The 19,920-nt window shown below is 35.4% G+C and overlaps 5 protein-coding genes across 7 annotated transcripts; 3 read left to right on the top strand and 2 right to left on the bottom strand.

Moving 5' to 3' along the window:
- Nucleotides 1-737: 737 nt before the first annotated feature.
- LOC106129396 (zinc finger protein 391) lies at nucleotides 738-8,435 on the top strand. Of its 2 annotated transcripts, none has more exons than XM_013327949.2 (11): nucleotides 738-886; nucleotides 1,278-1,466; nucleotides 1,847-2,156; nucleotides 2,956-3,081; nucleotides 3,327-3,470; nucleotides 4,118-4,258; nucleotides 4,781-5,084; nucleotides 5,260-5,350; nucleotides 5,959-6,035; nucleotides 6,430-6,587; nucleotides 7,094-8,434. In XM_013327949.2, the coding sequence occupies exons 2-11, from the start codon at nucleotides 1,323-1,325 to the stop codon at nucleotides 7,210-7,212; spliced, it is 1,614 nt and encodes a 537-aa protein (XP_013183403.2). In that variant the 5' UTR covers nucleotides 738-886; nucleotides 1,278-1,322; the 3' UTR covers nucleotides 7,213-8,434. The 2 variants fall into 2 exon arrangements, with proteins under 2 accessions (XP_013183403.2, XP_013183405.2); XM_013327951.2 differs by lacking the exon at nucleotides 738-886 and adding an exon at nucleotides 978-1,096 and having other exon boundaries at nucleotides 7,094-8,435.
- A 596-nt stretch (nucleotides 8,436-9,031) lies between these two features.
- Nucleotides 9,032-9,711, bottom strand: LOC106129398 (nucleoside diphosphate kinase). Its single transcript, XM_013327953.2, has one exon. It carries the CDS (start codon nucleotides 9,680-9,682, stop codon nucleotides 9,149-9,151), a length of 534 nt encoding a protein of 177 aa, XP_013183407.1. The 5' UTR covers nucleotides 9,683-9,711; the 3' UTR covers nucleotides 9,032-9,148.
- Nucleotides 9,712-11,492: 1,781 nt separating this feature from the next.
- Nucleotides 11,493-12,139, top strand: LOC106129397 (DNA-3-methyladenine glycosylase 1-like). Its single transcript, XM_013327952.2, has one exon. It carries the CDS (start codon nucleotides 11,528-11,530, stop codon nucleotides 12,098-12,100), a length of 573 nt encoding a protein of 190 aa, XP_013183406.2. The 5' UTR covers nucleotides 11,493-11,527; the 3' UTR covers nucleotides 12,101-12,139.
- A 782-nt stretch (nucleotides 12,140-12,921) lies between these two features.
- LOC106129395 (anaphase-promoting complex subunit 15B) lies at nucleotides 12,922-14,883 on the bottom strand. Its single transcript, XM_013327948.2, has 3 exons — nucleotides 14,577-14,883; nucleotides 14,219-14,315; nucleotides 12,922-13,860 (listed from the first exon to the last, which is right to left on the bottom strand). The coding sequence occupies exons 1-3, from the start codon at nucleotides 14,694-14,696 to the stop codon at nucleotides 13,685-13,687; spliced, it is 393 nt and encodes a 130-aa protein (XP_013183402.1). The 5' UTR covers nucleotides 14,697-14,883; the 3' UTR covers nucleotides 12,922-13,684.
- A 26-nt stretch (nucleotides 14,884-14,909) lies between these two features.
- LOC106129322 (uncharacterized) lies at nucleotides 14,910-19,828 on the top strand. 2 transcript variants are annotated; one of them, XM_060954398.1, is made up of 4 exons: nucleotides 14,910-15,053; nucleotides 17,717-17,870; nucleotides 18,168-18,820; nucleotides 19,371-19,828. In XM_060954398.1, the coding sequence occupies exons 2-4, from the start codon at nucleotides 17,735-17,737 to the stop codon at nucleotides 19,617-19,619; spliced, it is 1,038 nt and encodes a 345-aa protein (XP_060810381.1). In that variant the 5' UTR covers nucleotides 14,910-15,053; nucleotides 17,717-17,734; the 3' UTR covers nucleotides 19,620-19,828. The 2 variants fall into 2 exon arrangements, with proteins under 2 accessions (XP_060810381.1, XP_060810379.1); XM_060954396.1 differs by lacking the exon at nucleotides 14,910-15,053 and adding an exon at nucleotides 16,692-17,044.
- The last annotated feature ends 92 nt before the right edge of the window (nucleotides 19,829-19,920 follow it).

Here is a 19,920-nt window from a genome sequence, read left to right as displayed (position 1 = left end):
TTGACGGTAACTGAGCTATGGATACTGTTGCTTTTACTCACTATCGATAGCCTATCGTTAGACTATCGATCGGCAACACTACATACATATACATTGTCATTTGCATTATCAGGATTCAGGTTTAGGTTTTTTTTTGTATTTTAATTTATTTACATTTTAAAAGTAACTTTTTAACTACTTTTACATAATTAGTATGTAGCGGGAGCGATGATTCGGCTCGACCGCCACCAAAGGGAAGATCTTCCGCCAGGCTAGGTGTTATGCCTGGGGAACCGCGGCTCCGACGATGTTGTGTCGGAGGTTGTATATATAGCTCTAATCCGTGAAATCTTTGAAATCGTGTCTTAGATTCTCGTCACAATAAATTTTTTTAACATTTTTTTTTATGAGAAAATTATGTACATACTTATACAACCCAACTGAGAGCCTTGAGAAAAGCCCATTTCATACATGTTTTACCCGACTAAGGCGAAGCAAAAATGAGGGTTATAATTGACTTGTTTATTTAACTAGTTATCACTATTATATAACTAGATAAATGAGCTGACGTTAGAAGCCTCTTGATCCTCCGCTGGTTATAGCTTCACGCCGCCACGTTAGTAAAGCATTAAAAAAATCTCTTCGCCCATCTCGAAAATTATTAAACCGTTTTCCATAGCTCATACCTATGGTTTCAGAAGTAGCAAAAAACCCAGTAGCCACGCCGGTATAAAGATAAATTAAGTTTGTTGGCCGCCATTTTATTTCTATCGCCATTTCATTTCTGTCATGAGATGGAGAATTTGTAAAGTTGTAAAGTGAGATAGAAATAAAATAATTAAGATTTTTTAATATTAATAGTAAAACATTGTTGTAATTAAGTTTACTAACGCCTGATTTAATGTTGGTATGTTATTGTTTATTATATGATGTGATGAAAACCTCAAGTGAAACAATGAATGTTGCATATTTCTTCTGACATCGCGTCTACTAAAATGAAGAGTGCAATGGCGTCCGTTTACTCGAAGCGCGTCTAATTATATTCCGTCATCCTTTTCTTACATACCTATATCGACTATTCTGAAGGCACACAGCTTTCGCAGCTATGATCTTCTGAGTATGTAGAGTAGCTGATAAGAAAATATATCCCGTTGCCCTCGCACTTTGTTTTGTATTTCTCTTTCGTCTGTGATTAGGCGCGCTAAAATATTAAGTTAAACTGGGAAAATAATTTAGGATAGGTAGGTATGTACTCAAAGATGTATTGTTTCGTTATAAAGTGTATTTTCTGTTCGTAGATTTCTATTATGAAGGGAAAGGTTATGTGAAATTGTGATAGAAAGATGTTCACTACCAATGCCGTGCAGACCGGCACAGTGCCGACACTGCAGTACCAAGAGCATCCAGCTCAAAAAGTTCAGGCTAAAACCATCGAGACTGTTCAGCAGAAAAATGCACAGCAAACTCAACAAGGCCAGCAGCAGCAGGTAAGTTGACTGCAATCTTGATTTTGTGCCGTGTGGTTCCCGGCACCAGGTACAAAAAAGAATAGGACCACTCCATCTCTTTCCTATGGATGTCGTAAAAGGCGACTAAGGGATAGGCTTACAAAATTGGGATTAATTTTTTTAGGCGATGTGCTAGCAACCTGTCACTATTTGAATCTCAATTCTATCATTAAGCCAAATAGCTGAGCGTGGCCTATCAGTCTTTTCAAGGGATATAGATGTGTCCATATGTATGAAAGTATGTAATCTTGATTTTTTACCACTACTTTTGATTTACCTACCCACTAGTCTATTTTTAAATAATAGCCTAAATTATTGTATTTGCTTTGAGTTTATATTATTTTTTTTATATTTTTCAGGAGTTTCCTACATTTTGCTACACAACAAACGTTAATATGCTCAGCAAGATCGGCACTGGTGCAACTAGTGGAGCCGGCGGAGTAGCTGGAAGTGTAAACATTGCACAATTGACAACAAGTGATGATAAGACTTGCTACATCGCTCAACCATTCTCTTACAACTATGCCCTAGTAAACCAAATGCAGATAGCCCCAAATGGCATACAAAATACTATATCCAATATCAGTTTCAAGTGTGATGTTTGTGGACTTATGTTTGGTCATCTCAGTTTACTTAATGCTCATAAACGGATACATGCACAAGATACAGGTAATTTAAATATTATCCTTTTTAAAAAGAAGTTAAAATATTTTAAAGGACCACTCCATCTCTCTCCCATGGATTTCGTAAAAGGCGACTAAGGGATAGGCTTACAAACTTGGGATTCTTTTTTAGGTGATGGGTTAGCAACCTGTGACAGGTTATTAGGTATTTGAATCTCAATTCTATCATTAGGCCAAATAGCTGAACCTGGCCATTCAGTCTTTGCAAGACTGTTGGCTCTGTCTACCCTGCAAGGGATATAGATGTGATTATTTGTATGTATGTTAAAGTTTCATAAAGAGTTACTAGTGGCAAATGGAGAAAATTATTTCAATTTAAATAAATGAGATAGGATCTTTGATATGTTTGTTGCTCTTGTATTGAATTTTTGTATTACCTATATGTCAATATTTGTGCTTCACCTCTCCCCTGTTGGTTTATAATATATAGAAGTATTTACTTGATGTGCTGTGTGGTTTCCCGAACTTTAAGACCACTAAATTTCTTTCCTGTGGATGTCGTAAAAGGCGACTAAGAGAATATGCACTCTGACTTAGTGCAAATGGAGAACTCCCTAAGAGGGCTGTCATCAGGCAGGTGGCCCGTCAACTGAAATCAAAGCACACTTTGATGTAAATTGATTGTATAATGCGCTTGAAAAGAATTATAAATGTGGATTTATAAAGAGTATGCAGGGATGTAGACTCTGCTTTAAGAGGTGTGACTTTATGTATGTAATATGGTAATATAGTAATCATCATTGTAAACTTGACAATCAATAAGTGCAATAAATGGTTGATTTTAGATAGCAACATCACTGTAGTGGCTACGGGAGTGAGCACTAACAATGAAGTGACAATGCCCCCCCACATTCAGATTATGTCATCAGACCCCAATGAACAACAGCAACACCATGTACAGATTCAGGACAGTGAGTAGCAACATAATATATAGTATTTTACTTTTGAAATAAGTAAATACCTTAAATGGTTTGGTTCATGAAAATATTCTATTAATATATTATGTATTCTTTAAAAAAAATTGTAAAACTTGTTTTTACTCATTATTATATTTTACAATGAAATATGACTTATTTTCTAGCTATTGTGCTTTTTTTATTTTGATACACATGAAAAATAATCTCCACTAGTACACAAATTTGTACTTTGTTCGCAGCTAAACCAGTTATTCTAGACAAAATACAGAAGTGCATTACATGTGGCGGGCCCATTGCAAATAACCCTAAGAGAAAAGGACCAAAACTAATCCGCTGTGAGAATTGTATTGCTCAAGACAATGTGGAACAGAGGAATAATCAAAGTAAGTATATTTGTTTGTCATATCTTTATTGTACCAAAGAACACAAAATGCAGTACATTTTTTAGACAAAATATACAATGGCGGACTTATCCCTTTCAGTGATCTCTTCCAGTGACCCATTGAATTGAATAATTAATATGTTTAATGTATTTCATAATATATTTTTCCATTCTTTTGACTATTGGTAACAGTTTAATTCTAGAGTTGGAAACACAGATTGTGGTTTGAAGTTGCCAGCTTTATTTTTCTTGAATTACATGATACAATTTCCCTCAACATGTTTCTTACATTAACACTATCGATTACAATCTGAATGAACGTTTTCTTTGTCGCCTTTTACGACGACTACAGAAATAGATGGTTTGCTCTTGTTTTAAACAAGGGATCCAAAGTGAGATGTATGAATATTTGGGTGACACTTCATACACCTATTTAATTAAGATGTGCATGCGAATCAAAATCTAGTCCTCTTTCACAGTGCAGTAAATACGTATTTTGTGCAGAAATAGGATTGTGATTGGCTGGAAGAGATTGCACTATGCAATGTCTTCTAGCATGCAACACCATAGATAAAACAGATTAATATATTATACATATTAAGTTGATATCTGCAATAAAGACTATTCATATTATGTGAAATGTTTCAGTTAACACAACCCAAATATTCGTTGCGTCCGAAGAGAATGTGAAATTTGAAGTAAGTGGTGTTAGTGGAGGGCAGCCGACGGATCCACTGGGGAATGCACAAACAAACCAACAAACGCAACAACAGCAACAACAAAAACCTTGTAAGTTATATTTTTTTGGTCCAGAAACTGTAATACATCCAATTTTATCACAGGCCGTTTTAGGTATTTAGTCTGAGTATGCTAAGGAAGGATCCTTAAAAAAAATAAAAATGCGAACGTAACTCTGTCTGTTTGTTGCACTTTCATACCCAAACTACTAAAGCAATTTTCACGAAATTAGGTACAGAAATTTGCCCCTGGACAGAGGGATGAAAGAGTGTCAATGAACAGCTAGTTCTTAATATGGATAAAAGGTGGGGATAAGCCAGAGCACGACCATACTGCACGATGTATTACAAAAAGTTTGGGACTTGCACTAAATGTGGTGTAAAGGAATGATGTGCAAGCCCAGGCAATATAGCTATCATTTACTGGTATAAACCAGACTCAACAAAATGTAAATGTTTTAAACACTTTCAAATCAATATCCCATTCACGGATGGGGCACTGATTTTTGTTCTACATATATACAGTTACGTCTAAATGGTGTCTTATATTATTAATTATATCTTATTTTTTTAGTACCTGGCCATCATCCCGTAAAAAAGAGAAACTTGGCATCAGTTACTAAGTGTCAAAATTGCAATGGATCGGGCATAATATTTGTTGGCGGTAACAAAAACAAACTTAACCAAAACAATGCAGACAAGCCATTCCACTGTAATATTTGCGGTGGTTCATTTTCGAGATACTCCTCCTTATGGTCTCATAAAAAGCTACATTCAGGGGAGAAAAACTTTAAATGTGGCATTTGTGGCATTGCTTTTGCCAAAGCGGTCTATCTTAAAAATCATTCTAGAATACATACGGGAGAGAAACCATACAGGTAAACTAGCGTGAAAATATTTCTTACTTACCTGTGTATTATAACTATCCTACGACTTTGGCTTTAAATCAATTATGGAAGATACAATTTTGCTTATTACTAATATTCAATAATCGAGCCAGCAAATCCTCTAGTTCAATTTATTCAAAGAAAAATTCAAATTCTTTATTTCCAGATGTAACACATGTGGGATGCAATTTTCACAATCGCCGCATTTAAAAAATCACGAAAGGACTCATTCTGGAGAAAAGCCATATGTTTGCGAGGTAACTTTTTTTATATCAATCAGCAGCAATCAGAATTTTAAGCTCCCCAAGTTAGGTGAAGTGTCCAAATGTTCAATAGTCAAAACATCAATAAAAGTTACTTCTTCAACTGAAGCTCATCAGAGGCCGGGCTACGTTTTCGATTATGATCTGTTGGACATTATGACATAAATACTAAATGACAATTATTTCTTTAAGCATCTAGAAAAATATTACCTCTTGGACATACAGAAACCCGGTCTCACAAACCCCAGAGGAATTTTAAGTGTATCGATTGGACGTCTTACGTCTTAGAAGGACCAACTCTAAGCTCATGAGATATAACAAACAAATGTATTATCAACGTGCTTTCGCCCGCGGCTCCACCCGTAACAATAACCCTTTTCCATACACCATACTATAACTACAGTATCAGTTGTTTTGACATGAAAATTGGACCAACAAACACACTTAAAACTTATATATATATTACATGAAATGAATAAAAATTAGTTACGCTAATTTTTTTTTTGAGTTATGTCAACAACAAAAGAGGTATAGTCAGCAGCATTGCAGGAAACAATCAAAGTTACGTTTTTTCATAAGATAATAGTTATGTTTGTTTGTAGGTATGTGACAAGGGCTTTGCTAGGCACGCTACATTATGGAACCACCGGCGTATTCATACAGGAGAGAAACCTTACAAGTGAGTAATCTTATAACTAGAATGTTTTATAATAAACTGGGACGCGTGAATATAAAGCTATATCTATAGAAATTTAAATATATGTAAAATATAATTGAGATTCAAATAGTGACAGGTTGCTAGCCCATCGCCTAAAAAAGAATCCCAAGTTTGTAAGCCTATCCCTTAGTCGCCTTTTACAACATCCATGGGAAAGAGATGGAGTGGTCCTATTCTTTTTTGTATTGGTGCCGGGAACCACACGGCATATTTTAGAATAATTTAATTTAGAATAATCCATTTATTCATATTAATTTCTACTTATTTTACTGTAAAAGTTAATGTTAAGTGTAACTTAGTTTTAGTATTATTGTAAAAAAAATAGGAGTATTCATGTATCCCAATGTTTATTTAGATGTGAAACATGCGGCTCGGCGTTCAGCCAAGCTGCGCACTTGAAGAACCACGCCAAAGTGCACTCCGGCGAGAAGCCCTTCAAATGCGACATATGTACGGCCGCTTTCGCGGATCGATTCGCACTCAAGAGGCATCGAGGCATACACGATAAATATGGTCAGTTTCATTAATAACCATTATCGTATGGTGTAGCTGTAACGCTTCGCAAAAATCATTGCGCGTCTTACCGTTCTTTTGTAAAAACTTACCGTCCACATCAGTGTCAATTAACATTGACTGCTTAAATTGTCCCACACCTTTTTAATTTATAGTAACTAGATGTATTATACATCGGGCGTCGCCTGTTTGCCATACATGGAAAAAAGTATCTAGGTCATAAACTCTCTTCCTAATATTAATATCAATGTGCAAGAAAAGCCAAGGCAACACTTGTTGGCTACTGCAAGGTTTTGCCTACTGTTTCGACCATTTTAATTTACTAGCTTTATTTTACAAGAATTACTATTGAGAAAAGCACTGGACAACCAATTCGTATTTGAGTTTATTTCGTACAGACATATACGCGCTGCAGAGACACGATATTTGAGGAGAACAGGAAAAACAGGGGTTAGTAGTTATTGGATAAAGCAAACAGTTTTTAACCTAACCATATCTTTATACAGGTCAAACTACGCCTCTAGCTTCGAGACTTCAAGAGCAAACTGCGCAGAAAACAAATAGTGAACAGCAAAACGCACAACCCGCAGTTGAGGTGGAGCATCATTCTGAACAGACACTTTGAGTCTAGGATTATTTTTAAGTTATTTAATAACATCCACCCACAAAAAGGGCGACTACTGAATTGCACTCTCAGCTGCAACGAGGTAAAGCGCGACGTTGCTATAGTTTCACAATATGTGATTTATAATCTTAAATGGAGGAATGTAGACCAATTATTTTTCTCTATTCGAGATTACAAAAGATAAAGTCCACATTGAGACAAGTATTTCAAACTTTATCAAATTTCTTTAAACAGATTGTCACATAAGTTTCAGTTGTGTAAGGAATTGTAATGAAATAATTGTATTGCCTCTGACAACGGTTCAAGTTTATCCCATCATAATGCACAAATGATTAAACTTCAATGCTTATGAAATGTGCTTTTTTGTTACTTTTACATAATTCTCTGTACTTGGTGTAACTCATGTTAAAATGCTTGTTTCTCCTGTAAATGTGAAATGTAAAGGAATATGTTAACATAACACTGCCATTACTTTATTGTTGGTGAAATAATTGAATATACAGTATTTGATAGAGTGGACTTATTTCCCTAAATAATCATATGTGGTTTTTTTAAAGGTATCCGTTATATTCTTGTTTTACTGACTGTAATTTATTTTCACATTTTGTCTAAGGTCTCCTGATTGACTTTGGAAGTAGCTATTTTGCATATAAATTTTATTTTTGAAGACTCAAGACCAAACACCATTGGTTAATCGACTTTGCAATTATAGATCGGAACATTTTTTTACCATAAAGAAGTTTATTGGTGGAATGATTTTATAAACATATTGTATAAAGGGAAGTTAATTTTTATTGTGCTAATGACGAAATTCCTAGTTTCTTATCATAGTAGGTAGAAAGGTCACTTTGCTGTCTGAACAACTCCAACTTGTAACTTACTACAGTACAGACATTGTAGATGATTATTTGGTCTGTAATTTACTACCTTTATGTTGTAATTTTTCACACATGTACATATTAGATGTAATGAATTTTATATTAGCAGCGTATGTGATTTAGTATCTTGGCATATCCAATGATAAATTATGGTAATTAATTTATGATAATGATAGATTGAATGGGTTAAAACTATTTACATTTCAATAAAAAATATAGTACATCCCATCTATAATTCTCTATTATTATGTAATTTTGTAAGGTAGACTTGAATTTACTACTACTCACTGAAAATACTAGAAATATAGGAAAATTTGTCTAAACAATGATTTTTCTTTTTATTTTTCTATTTACATATAGTCTCATCTACATATATCCCATGCAGGATAGGCAGAGTCAATAGTTTTCAAAGACTGAAAATTTGGATTTAAAAAAGTGACAGATTGCTAGCACATTGTCTACAATAATCTCAAGTTTATTACGTCATCCATGGGAAACATATGGAGTGGTTCTAAAGTGCTGAGAGCTTTTAATTAGGTTGCAGTATTTTAATCACAAAGCATGCTACTTGAAACTGAACAAGCAATCTGTGGAGGCCTTTGTCAAGCAGCAATAATGTCTGTTATGTCATGAGAAAGGGATTATACATATTTGTAGTAGATATGCACATCCATTTTTTTTAATAACATTCCCACAGATTCTCTATTCTTATATTTCAAATGTGGACAGTTTGCTTTTGATCTAACCAAATATTTGATCATTATCATCTCTTTGCTATTTTAATAAATAACTAATAAAGAAGTCAATATGAATAATTGTACAATCAGGAGCCTTTTTAAGTTTAGTTTTTTAGTTACAGTAAAGGGTGAATTACAGCAAAAAGACCCTGAAGGACAAGATACCTTTAATTTTTTTGTGTAGGTTGATATCAATAAACAGACTTCATAAAATAATTTTATTGAAACTTATAAGGTACATAAGCTTTACATAAATTGCAATACACATAATGTATTTGATAACATAAAAAAAGGTTATAAATTATATGCTCAGTAAATGCTTTATTCGTAAACCCAGTTCTCATCAGCTGGTGACCAACCAACAAGCTCTTTCTCGGTAAACCAAAGTGAGATTTCCTTATTGGCAGCTTCAACACTATCGGACCCATGGATAATGTTACGACCAACCTGGATGCACAGGTCACCGCGAATGGTGCCTGGCTGAGAATCAGCTGGGTTTGTAGCGCCCAGCATTTGGCGACCAGTCTTCACAACGTTAAGTCCCTCCCATACCATTGGAACAACTGGGCCAGAATTCATGTATTTCACGAGACCGGGGAAGAAAGGTCGTGATGCTAAGTCACTGTAGTGTTTCTTGAGGAGTTCTTCAGATGGCCACATGAACTTGAGGGCTACTAACTTGAAGCCTTTCTTCTCAAAGCGTTTGATAATAGTCCCGACCAGCCCACGTTGGACACCATCTGGTTTTATCATGATAAAAGTTCTTTCACGTGGTTCCGCCATCATAAAGGCCGGCAGAGAGTTAGCAATGATACGTGCGAGATAGGTTATGAGAACGGACAAAGTGGCAATCATACGCCAAAATCGACTTTTTGAAAGCGTTCACATTAGTGTTGTCCTGCCACTCGATAGTCTTAGGACCCGTGAAGCGTGCCGCCGACTTCGTCCGACCTAAGTCTGACTGATCTACTCGGACAGACTAAAAACTGGATTCACAGATATTAATAAATAATGTGGCTAAATGAACGTGTGTATAACGGCGTAGCGTAGCGTGCCACCGACCGCTTGTCGCTTTCGCTAGTCACCGTCAAACGTAGTGATAGCAAATTAGTAGTATTCCTTGATCGGTGGCACGTTGCTTGCTCCTATCGATCGATATTATTTTGTGTTGCCAGCCTTCTCTTTGCGTTCACTGTTTTTTTTGTCGGATTTTTGGTGTGCGACAAAGGTGCGATGAACGCGAGAAAAGACGAGGACTTTTGTTGGCTTGGCTCTACACTCGCGTGGACCGCACTATATTTTGCTCTTTTATTTTGGTCTATGGTCTATAGAATATAGTTTGCCTTAAGGGCATAGGTATTATTACAGCGGGACAGTTTCAGGCGAGGGCTTTACGCTCCTCCAACAGCCTTTTCGGCAAAAGCGCTCAAGGGGCTCTCAGGTGGACGAATCTCGGCCTTGGACTTTGCCTTTGAGCAAAGCAAACTCGCGAGCGGATGCAATGCTCATAACCTTAGGGGTTCTATCTTGACTAATACATTTCGCATTGTCTGTGTGTTTGTGATGTGGGGCTGCTACTCAGGGCTATACATTTCGCTCGCCTTCTCAACAATTATATACCGACCGAGCGAGTGAAGTCTACCAATCAACTTGGGGCGAAAATACATATAATCACGTCCACGTTCCTGGGCGGGGTAGACAGAGCCAACAGTCTCCAAACTTCGAACTGATCTCGATATTTAAAATGTGCGTAGGATCCACCAATAGACTTTAAAAATATGTGAAGTATCACATCACAATAAGTTACAGTTTTTGAGATTATCACGATTTTTAAAAAATCTAAAGTATTCGCGAGATCTAAGTTCGTGGCCAACGACTAAGTATAGACGGCCACTGAATCGTACGGCTGACAATCAGTCGCTCGCTAGTCAGTCGGTACGACCTAGCCCAGGTCGTACAAAGACGGGGGCATGCTGTACAAGCGTCCCTTGCCCCTTCTCACGGAACCCTGTGAGAAGGGGGCAAGGGACGCAAGGGAATCCAAAATCAATATAACGTTTCAATTAACCAATTGAAACTTAATATTGATTTTGGATTGATAGTTTGAGAGTATCGACTTATTTATAAATTTATTGTCATGTTTGATAGACAGGACTGCCAACATTGATACGATTGTTATGACAGAACAGCTCGCTGGATATGAAACTTTTGACATTGACAATGCTCTTTGATGCTTTGGTTGGATTATAGCAAGTATTAATTATATCGTTTACGCTTAAAATGGTTTAGCCAGATCATAGCCAGATAGGTACATATGACGAGTCGGCCCCCAAATGGGAATCGATATCGAAACTTTTGTTTTAATATCGACTTGATGTTCAAACACGATTCATGTACTTTTCGCGACTGACTTCCCCTTATGCGCTTATTGTTTCTTGTATTTTGATTGACACGAAAAAGTAATAATAAATTAAATAGTGAATGTTTGGTACCTACTTTAGTCTTTGTATATTTTTGAACTTTTACATAAAAAGGATACAAAATCATTTACCAGTATCTGCAATATTATACAACTAAGTGCCTGTTTCTATATTTTTAAGAAGCAACAGATTTGAAGTTCCTTATAATGGTAGATGAAAATTGAAACATTACTTCAACTTTAAATTTTTTTAAGGCGATTACAAGGACTTATATTCTAAGATGAAAGTTAAAGAAGAGAATTTTATCAGATGTGGATGGGTTTCTCAAGATCCAATTTATATTAAATACCATGATGAAGAATGGGGTAAACCTGAGCGTGATAAACTTCGTTTATTTGAAATGATTTGCTTAGAAGGACAACAAGCAGGACTTTCATGGATTACTATTTTGAAAAAGAGACAAAGTTATAGAAAGTTATTTTTTAATTTTGATCCTCATAAAATAATAAACCTAACAGAAAATGATATCAATAATCTGATGTTGAATTCAGAGATTGTGAGACACAAGGGGAAAATTAATGCCATAATTAACAATGCCAAATGTTATTTAAAAATGGAAAGTGATGAAGAGGACTTTTCAAAATTTGTTTGGAGTTTTGTCAATTACAACCCTATTTTGAATCATTGGAAACATGCAGGAGATATTCCTGCTGAAAGTGTTAAGTCTCATGAACTTTCCAAGGCTTTAAAAAAAAGAGGGTTCAAATTTGTGGGTGCTAAAACTTGTTATGCTTTCATGCAAGCTTGTGGTTTAGTAAATGACCATTTAATATATTGTTTAAGCCGAAAATAGTTAATAAATTTTATTTTTTTCAAATTTTCTTAATATTTTTTCATAAATATAACAGACTAGCTAATGGCGTGCCGTGTGGTTCATGGCACTAATATAAAAAAGAATAGGACCACTCGTAAAAGGCAACAAACGGATAAGTTTATATAAACTTTACTTGCTTATGATAACTTGGGATGCTTATTTTAGGCAACCTGCCACTATTTGAATCTCAGTTCTATTGTTAAGCCAAACAGCTGAATGTGGCCTATCAGTTTCTTCAAGACTGTTGGCTCTGTCTACCCTGCAAGGGATATCGATGTGACTAAATGAATGAATGAATGATAAACTAGTTTATGCCTGCGACTGCTTATTCATGGTTTCTTTTCATGCAATAAAAAGTAGCCTTTATTCTTCCTCAGGGTAAACTCTATCGCTGTAACAAATTTCATCACAATTGTTTCAAACATCTGGCTTGAGCTTGGCACAGGAACCTTGTAATGAATTGTAGTTTGATTTGAACCTAAATCAAAATTCAGTACACTCTGTATATAAATCTATTTAAAACTGGCAATCCATAAAAAATATATAAATATATATTTATTATTAAAACTCATATCAATATATTAATCTGAACAATGTATTCTCTCGTCCACATTCTATCTAAGTTTGGATATTTGTGAAGTTGACATTGTTGAAGAAAATGCTGCAGTGCTGTTTGTTACCACTTCTACAAGGACGCCTTGGACGCAGCAGTAAACTTAGTTTATAAGTAATTTATTTGACGTCAACCAATGTTGTAAAACCAAAAGTTTTGACTATGAAGTATCTTATAATAATGAACAAAAATTTTGAATTAGGGGTGAAAGCGTAATAGACAGAGTTACTTAAGCATTTATAATTTTGTAGTAGGGCTTTATAATAAAACATATTGATGACTAACAGCAAATAATAGAACAAGACTATACCCAAAATTCCACCCGCAAGAAAAAAAAATTTTGTTACATAATTCAAGTTTGTGGGTATTTTGAGATATTCTATCTTAGTGCATTATGGACCACATTAGGAACCTACATATCTAATTTCCAATCTCTTAAGTTGTTTGGCTTTACATAGATATATTCAGTGAGTGTTTAATACTTTAAGATGAAGACGGTGAAATAATATGAAGATAATGCTTCATATTATTTCACATGTGAGTTCTATAAGTTTATCAATTTACGGAATGTGGATGATAATACAACTCAATAGAATCCTAAAAGAAATTAATAAAGTAAGTAAGTTCACTTAAGGATTACATTACAAATATAAAACAGTAGTACAGTACAAAGTCGAGCTTATCCCTAAGTGGGATCTCTTCCATAAACTTGTGGTTCTTCTTATTTTCCATATAAATGTATATACAATATGCAGACTAAATCCCAGAAGTTATGTTTTTCTATAACCCCTCAACAGTCCAAAGCAAAGTTTACTCAGTTTAACTATTGACCAAATAAATAAATAGGTAATTAATATCAATTTAGGATGACTCATCAAAATAATACATCTTCAGTGAGAGTTAAGTCTGTATCACGTTACACAGTCTGTTTTTTAAATACTTTTAAGAAACTAATACATAGCACTCTGGTCAGATGCAATCAAGTCCGGGTCAGGTGCATCATTGAGATCATCTAAACTGTCAGGTTCAAGTTCATTGTTATTTCTTGCAGGGGAATATGAAGTCCTGAGCTCTTCTTCTTCATCCTCATCATGGGATTCCTCCGATTCATCTGATTCATCATTTCCTTAAAAAGAAAACAAATGGAAGAAAAATGTAGAAAAGCACTCCAGGCCCCAAAACATTATGGTGAAGGGGGGAGAACACCAGAGATGAGATAGGGATATCATTTCCAAAAAAAAATTATTTATCTATCTGGAAATACTACTATTATAACAAATGTGCCCTGAAAAGTTACTTTTCTGATATTCCTACTGAATCAACCACCCAATGTTTCTACAATCTTAAATCATAGTACAGGATACAGGACATTCTGTTATAGACCTTTTACTATGACCTTAACCTAAACAAACAGGTGCAATAACTTAATGCATCTCTTTTTATTTATGGCACAATGAGAAATATATTTTCACTCATATGTTTACCTTCCTCCTCGTCAGTGTCTGCTTCTTCTTCCATTGGTTCTGGGTCAGTTTTGCCAAGTGGAGCACGCTTCATATACTGCTGCCCAATTGAATTTAGCTACAACCAAAAACTTGAATAAGAGTCATTTTTATAATATATTATTAAATTATTTAAAGTGTGAGGAGGCAAGAGAAGGTGTTTGCCATTTACAGATAATGTCACAAGATTTTTTATTGTTAGAAACCAATAAATACAGCAGATTTTGTCGAAATTTAGCACAGAGATAGAAGAGAACTTTTAATGGAAATTCCCACAGACGGGAAGCTTTGTGCAAAAGCTAGTACTAAAATATTGTAAGAAGTACGCCACAACACCTACCCATTGCTGATGTTCTTGTTCTAACGCCGACAGTTCTTGTTCTTCATCGCACGGGCTATCTGCATTAAACCATTTTGAGTCTATTAACCGTGGAGTTAATATTGGAAATGGTATATTCATGCTGTTATTCAATTTGTGTAAGTAAATGAAATGTCTTGTCTATCGTAAAATCTGTCACTTTAGATATAAGCAAACAAACAGTCGTACTTGATTTTCTTTATGTATTGTTAATAGCTACTTAAGTTTAATTAAAATTAATCAATAAAAATCTTTTGTAATGAAGTGATGTATAAAAATTTAATGTTTTGTTGTGTTGTGATTCTAAAATTGATGCATGGACATGACATTGACAGTAAATTTTTGGTTCATTATGGTTTCGTTTAGCAGTTATTACTGTTATGGACACAAGCCCTTTAGCCTTCCGAGTATTTAGTATCGGTGTAGATTACAAGATGAAGTTAACAGGAATAGAAAAAGGTATGTTAAGATGGTTTGGTCATGTCGAGAGGATGAGTGAAGGCAGGTTGACTAAGCATATATACAAGGAGAGTGTGGAGGGAAAAGTCGGAGTGGGAAGGCCTAGACTAACGTATCTTGATCAAATAAGGGCGTCCTGGCAAAGCTTGCAAGAAGAGAGTTATGAATGTGGATGAAGCGAAGGAAGAATGCAGAGATCGTGGCAAGTGGAAAGATGTAGTCTCTGCCTACCCCTCCAGGAAAAAGGCAAGATTTTATGTATGCCGATTACAAGTGATATTTTTTCGGATTATATTAAAAAAACACCATCATAGTATTAATGACGTGCAAATTCACATTTTAAGATCATGTTCATCTGATCCCCGCCGAGAACAATATTCATACATTCCTTTAGAAAAAATCGTTTTTTTTTGTAAATTATCTTATTTTTTCGAAAACGGACACAAGAAATAAGTTTTAGAAGATAATTTGAAACATACATCACCAACTGATTTCCTTTCATTCAAGGTTGACTGGAAGAGATTGCATTAGCGATAAGTCCGCCTTTGTACCATCTCTGTCTGTTTTGTATGTTTTACTCTTAGGCTGCGTTTCCACCAGAGTTGTGGGAGGATGCATAGCGAGGGATGTGTTTGTAAAGAACCAATAGAATCGTTTTATTTACCTCACGTCGGTCAGCACAGCTTTGGTGGAAACGGCTAAGCGGAGCTAGATTTTTGCGCATACAAAACAAGCGAGGAATGTGTGCGAAGGATGTGTGTTGAAAAGGAAGTGTTACGAGGTTTGTGCATATTGTACCAGCCAGTCCATAGACGGAGTTTGTTGGAAGTAGAAGTGCGTACGACTACAAGCGCTGACAGCAAAGTGAAACGTCAGCGGCAGGGAGGCGTTCGCGTTATTCCACTCCCACTACACCGCACCCTCGTCGACACATTTCACAGCTTCACAATGCATCATCGCACCACACATAATCCGCATTTTCACAGCTCCGCTACACATCCTCGTAAACACATTTTCATCGCAAAGCTTTGGTGGAAACCGCCACACATTTTCACAGCACCTGGACAACCTCGCACAACACATTTCCATCCCACATCTCTGGTGGAAACGCAGCCTTATGGTACAGTAAAGATTTTTTTTAATCTATCTTTCTACACTACAGGTTATTAAAATTTTCTCGCTTTTTTATCCATACGGGAAGAGAGGCAGCATCCAAATTGGTTTGTTCTGTCTGTTAATAAGTGCTGGTTTTATATGGATTATGTCTATCGATGATGGTTTCGGTGTGAATGTTACATATCGAATGCAACTGTACAACATGTCACGGAACAATTACTGCTTTTGAATTACAAATTATTACTAAATACGTTCTTTCTTATTTTAACATTGTTTCTTATATGCAGGTACTACAGGTTATTGTTTCCATGTTACCCCATCAAGATGAAGGAATTGCCCACCATCTTGCCGTAGGCTTATAAACTTCTTTTAGGCGATGGGCTAGCAATCTGTCATTATTTCAATCTCAATTCTATCATTATGCCAAACAGCTGAACGAGGCCTATCAGTCTTTTCAAGACTGTTGACTCTGTCTACCCCGCTAGGTGTCTAGACGTAATTATATGTATGTAGGTAGGTATATGTACGGGCATATTGCTAGATATGGATTTATTAGAACCGTATGCGTTATATGATCGTTTATTTGGATGAAATCTTTAGCGTAGAATGAATGATTCAGTTAGAATAAACGAAAAAAAGAATTTAAACTACATCTTATCAAGCGAGATTGTAAACAAAGATTTTACGATCTTTCTTGCATTGTTAATTCTAAAAGATACCATGCAAAAAGCTATTAGACTAGGTTTGATTGGGGAAATTGTGTGAGCATTCACCCGTGAAATTAAAATCTGTGAATTCGAGATTTAATATTAAAAACGTCAGTCATGGTTGCAAGGTGGTCTTCTATTTACTGTATTATATACGTGGCTTTTTCGGTATGTAGATATTATGATTTATATCAGGACCACTTAATCTTTTTCCAATGGATGTGGTAAAAAGCTGTTTAACAGGCTTAAATCACATTCATCTAGTGCAGCTTGACCATGATCAAATATGTGTTTCCCTGCAAAGGTTACGGAGGTCTGACGGCAATCACTTTGTGTAAAAACCTGAATTACTCTACCCAGTATCATGCAGTAATGGTTCCTCTGAGATGTGAGGTGGGATCAGGATTAACGCCAGCGCCCGTAGTCATGGCACGCGCGACGCTGCTTTTATCTCGCGACAACTATGACCGTCCCTTTTTACGTCATAATAAAAAGCGAAACAGCGATAAAAGCAGCGTCGCGCGTGTCAATCAACGGGGGTAGGAGAAAGAAGATAAGGAAAAAGTCATATGTATACGGCCAGTCCTTCTGAAGCCCCTTTAGATGAAAGTGATCATATCAGATAAATAAAACATGAGCTGCTCAGTGCCTAGTTGTGGTTTGAATGACTCTATAATTAGTTTTAAATCTAATATGACTAATCATTGGGAGATAAAGAAGCAATTTATGTAAGTGGAAAGATATATGTAGTCTCTACCTCAAACCCATCTATATAACAAGGATGTGCTGAGAAACAAAATAACGTTATTAATAATTTACAACGTATTGATTTTGTTTCAGTCACAAAGGACACTATCTATGTCTTCATTAAATAGACGATCGTTCTTTTTCGACAAGAATAATGCTGAAAATGTTTTAACGGATTTAATATACTCGAAATCCTACTATCCCAAAGAAAAATCTTTGCCAAAAAACACAATTGTTAAAGATCCAGGTATGATTACATCTATGAAGGTTCGAACATTTAGCAGACCTTGACTTATTTGACTTAAGATCCTATGTCCCCTAGCTGGGGCAAAGGGCATCCACAGTGCGTCGCCATCCCGCTCGGTCTTGAGCTTCGCGTTTTAATGATTTAAATGACCATATAAATGCTTTCCTGAACTCAGAATAGTTATATGGCCATCGGGGTCATGATTATTTACCTATAAGTCTCTTTTATCCGGGTTGTTCTTAATACTTAAGCAATCATTCTTATCTTCTTTGCATGTTTAGTTAGTTTTTTTTTCAGATGATGATGTAGCATATCTCATTTCAAAATTGTCAGATGATGAATTGATAAAATTGCTAAATAATCAACCCAGTAAAGCAGAGTACGATTTAAATGATGTTGCCAAAATAGTTTATAGCACACAATCTACCAAATTTAAATCTGAAATAAATCCAATAAAATTACAGTCAGACAATAAGTCGTATAAAATCCGAAACAAGGTTTCAAATGTTGAAAAAGAAGGCTCTCCAGGAGCTTTTTTTAAATTGGATCATAAGGCAGTAGACACTGTCGGGAGTAATAATGACCATAATTACAATGCATTACAAAAATTAAACAACTTCCTATATAACTACCCACAAACGTTGAATGTAGATCAAAGCACCGAAGATATGGACAAAAAGGGACAGCTTTTTGACGTTCTCGTATCACAATTAAAAACTTTATGCTGTAAGAAAAGCAATCCTATAAAACCTTCTAGATATCATTTCAAGTCCAGGGAACCGGAAACGGCGCCTAATGACTACATATTTTTGATTGTAAATGATGAAATCAAAAGTAATGTTAGTGATGAACTTATATCAGTGGATCCTGATAGTTTAGCAACGAACAGTAGTGTTTTATTGCTGGGACCGATAACGAGTCCCTTATCAGATGGCCAACTAAAGTTTGTTGTAAGTATATTCATACTTTATATTTAACTTTTTTTGTTTTGAATCTTACAATCGCAGCGCAGTCAGTATCCCCTTTCTATTTTTAATGGGAAGTGCCACAAAATTCGAATTATTATCAGATTTAATCAGTGTTGATGAATGGGTCATTGCAGTAACAATAAACACTTAATTGCAACGTTTTTATAATGCATCTCAAAAATAAATAGAACATAGGCGACTTTACAGAATAGCTGTTGCCCGCATAACCAATGGAAAATACAATTATCTAAATCTATAAATTAATAGAGTTGCCGGTTGTTATACAATTACATGCGAAAAAATAATCGTAGTGAGTTCTAACGCCATCTATTGAGATTTTATGTAACTAAAATAAACGAGTGAAGCTTGTCTTCATTGATTTCGGCAAAACAAAGTAGAAATTCTTAAATACGTTTATTTAATCGCATTAACCTCTGTTTCAAAGTTTTGAAGCAGTGCTTGATATAAATTTTCAATTGACATTAACTTTTTTTTTGTAATGAATCAAAGTTTCTATTTGTTACTATTCCAGGTATCTCGTATTGCGGCGGAATTGTCAAAGCCAGAATATTTGCCACTATTGCGTCAATTAGCAGAGGGTACGCTCAGCGACCGAAATATGAAAATTATGAAGAGTTTAGTAACGGGTCCTGAAACTAGACGATACATCAAACCACATAGATGTAACCACCAGTCGAAGCTCGCCAGGGTCTACGGTGGTCCTAAATGGCTTATATGCACAGGATACTTAAACATTAATGGACCAAGCATATATGATTAAAATTATGTTTCATACAAAATATGCTAAAACTGGAAATGAGTTTGTTTTGTTAAAATCCAGTTCAAATTTGAAAACTTGTCGGGATAACTTTTCATCTTAGTTATATAACGTTTACAGAGAAAACGTTCCCCGTGTATTCACACAACCCTGAAATATTTATGAAGTAGTATAATCGTGAATTCGAATGTGTTATAATTGCAGATGGGATCAAAGGACAATGCGTAGAAAAATTAAGTTTTCACGTATGTACGTAAATGTATATCCGAAAATTGTACTGTATCAATATCACAAAACGAAAGTA

The sequence above is a fragment of the Amyelois transitella genome, chromosome 4, assembly GCF_032362555.1.
Source record: "Amyelois transitella isolate CPQ chromosome 4, ilAmyTran1.1, whole genome shotgun sequence".
In the NCBI taxonomy this organism is placed as follows: Eukaryota; Metazoa; Arthropoda; class Insecta; order Lepidoptera; family Pyralidae; genus Amyelois; species Amyelois transitella.
This window is presented reverse-complemented; position numbering and strand designations above follow the sequence as displayed.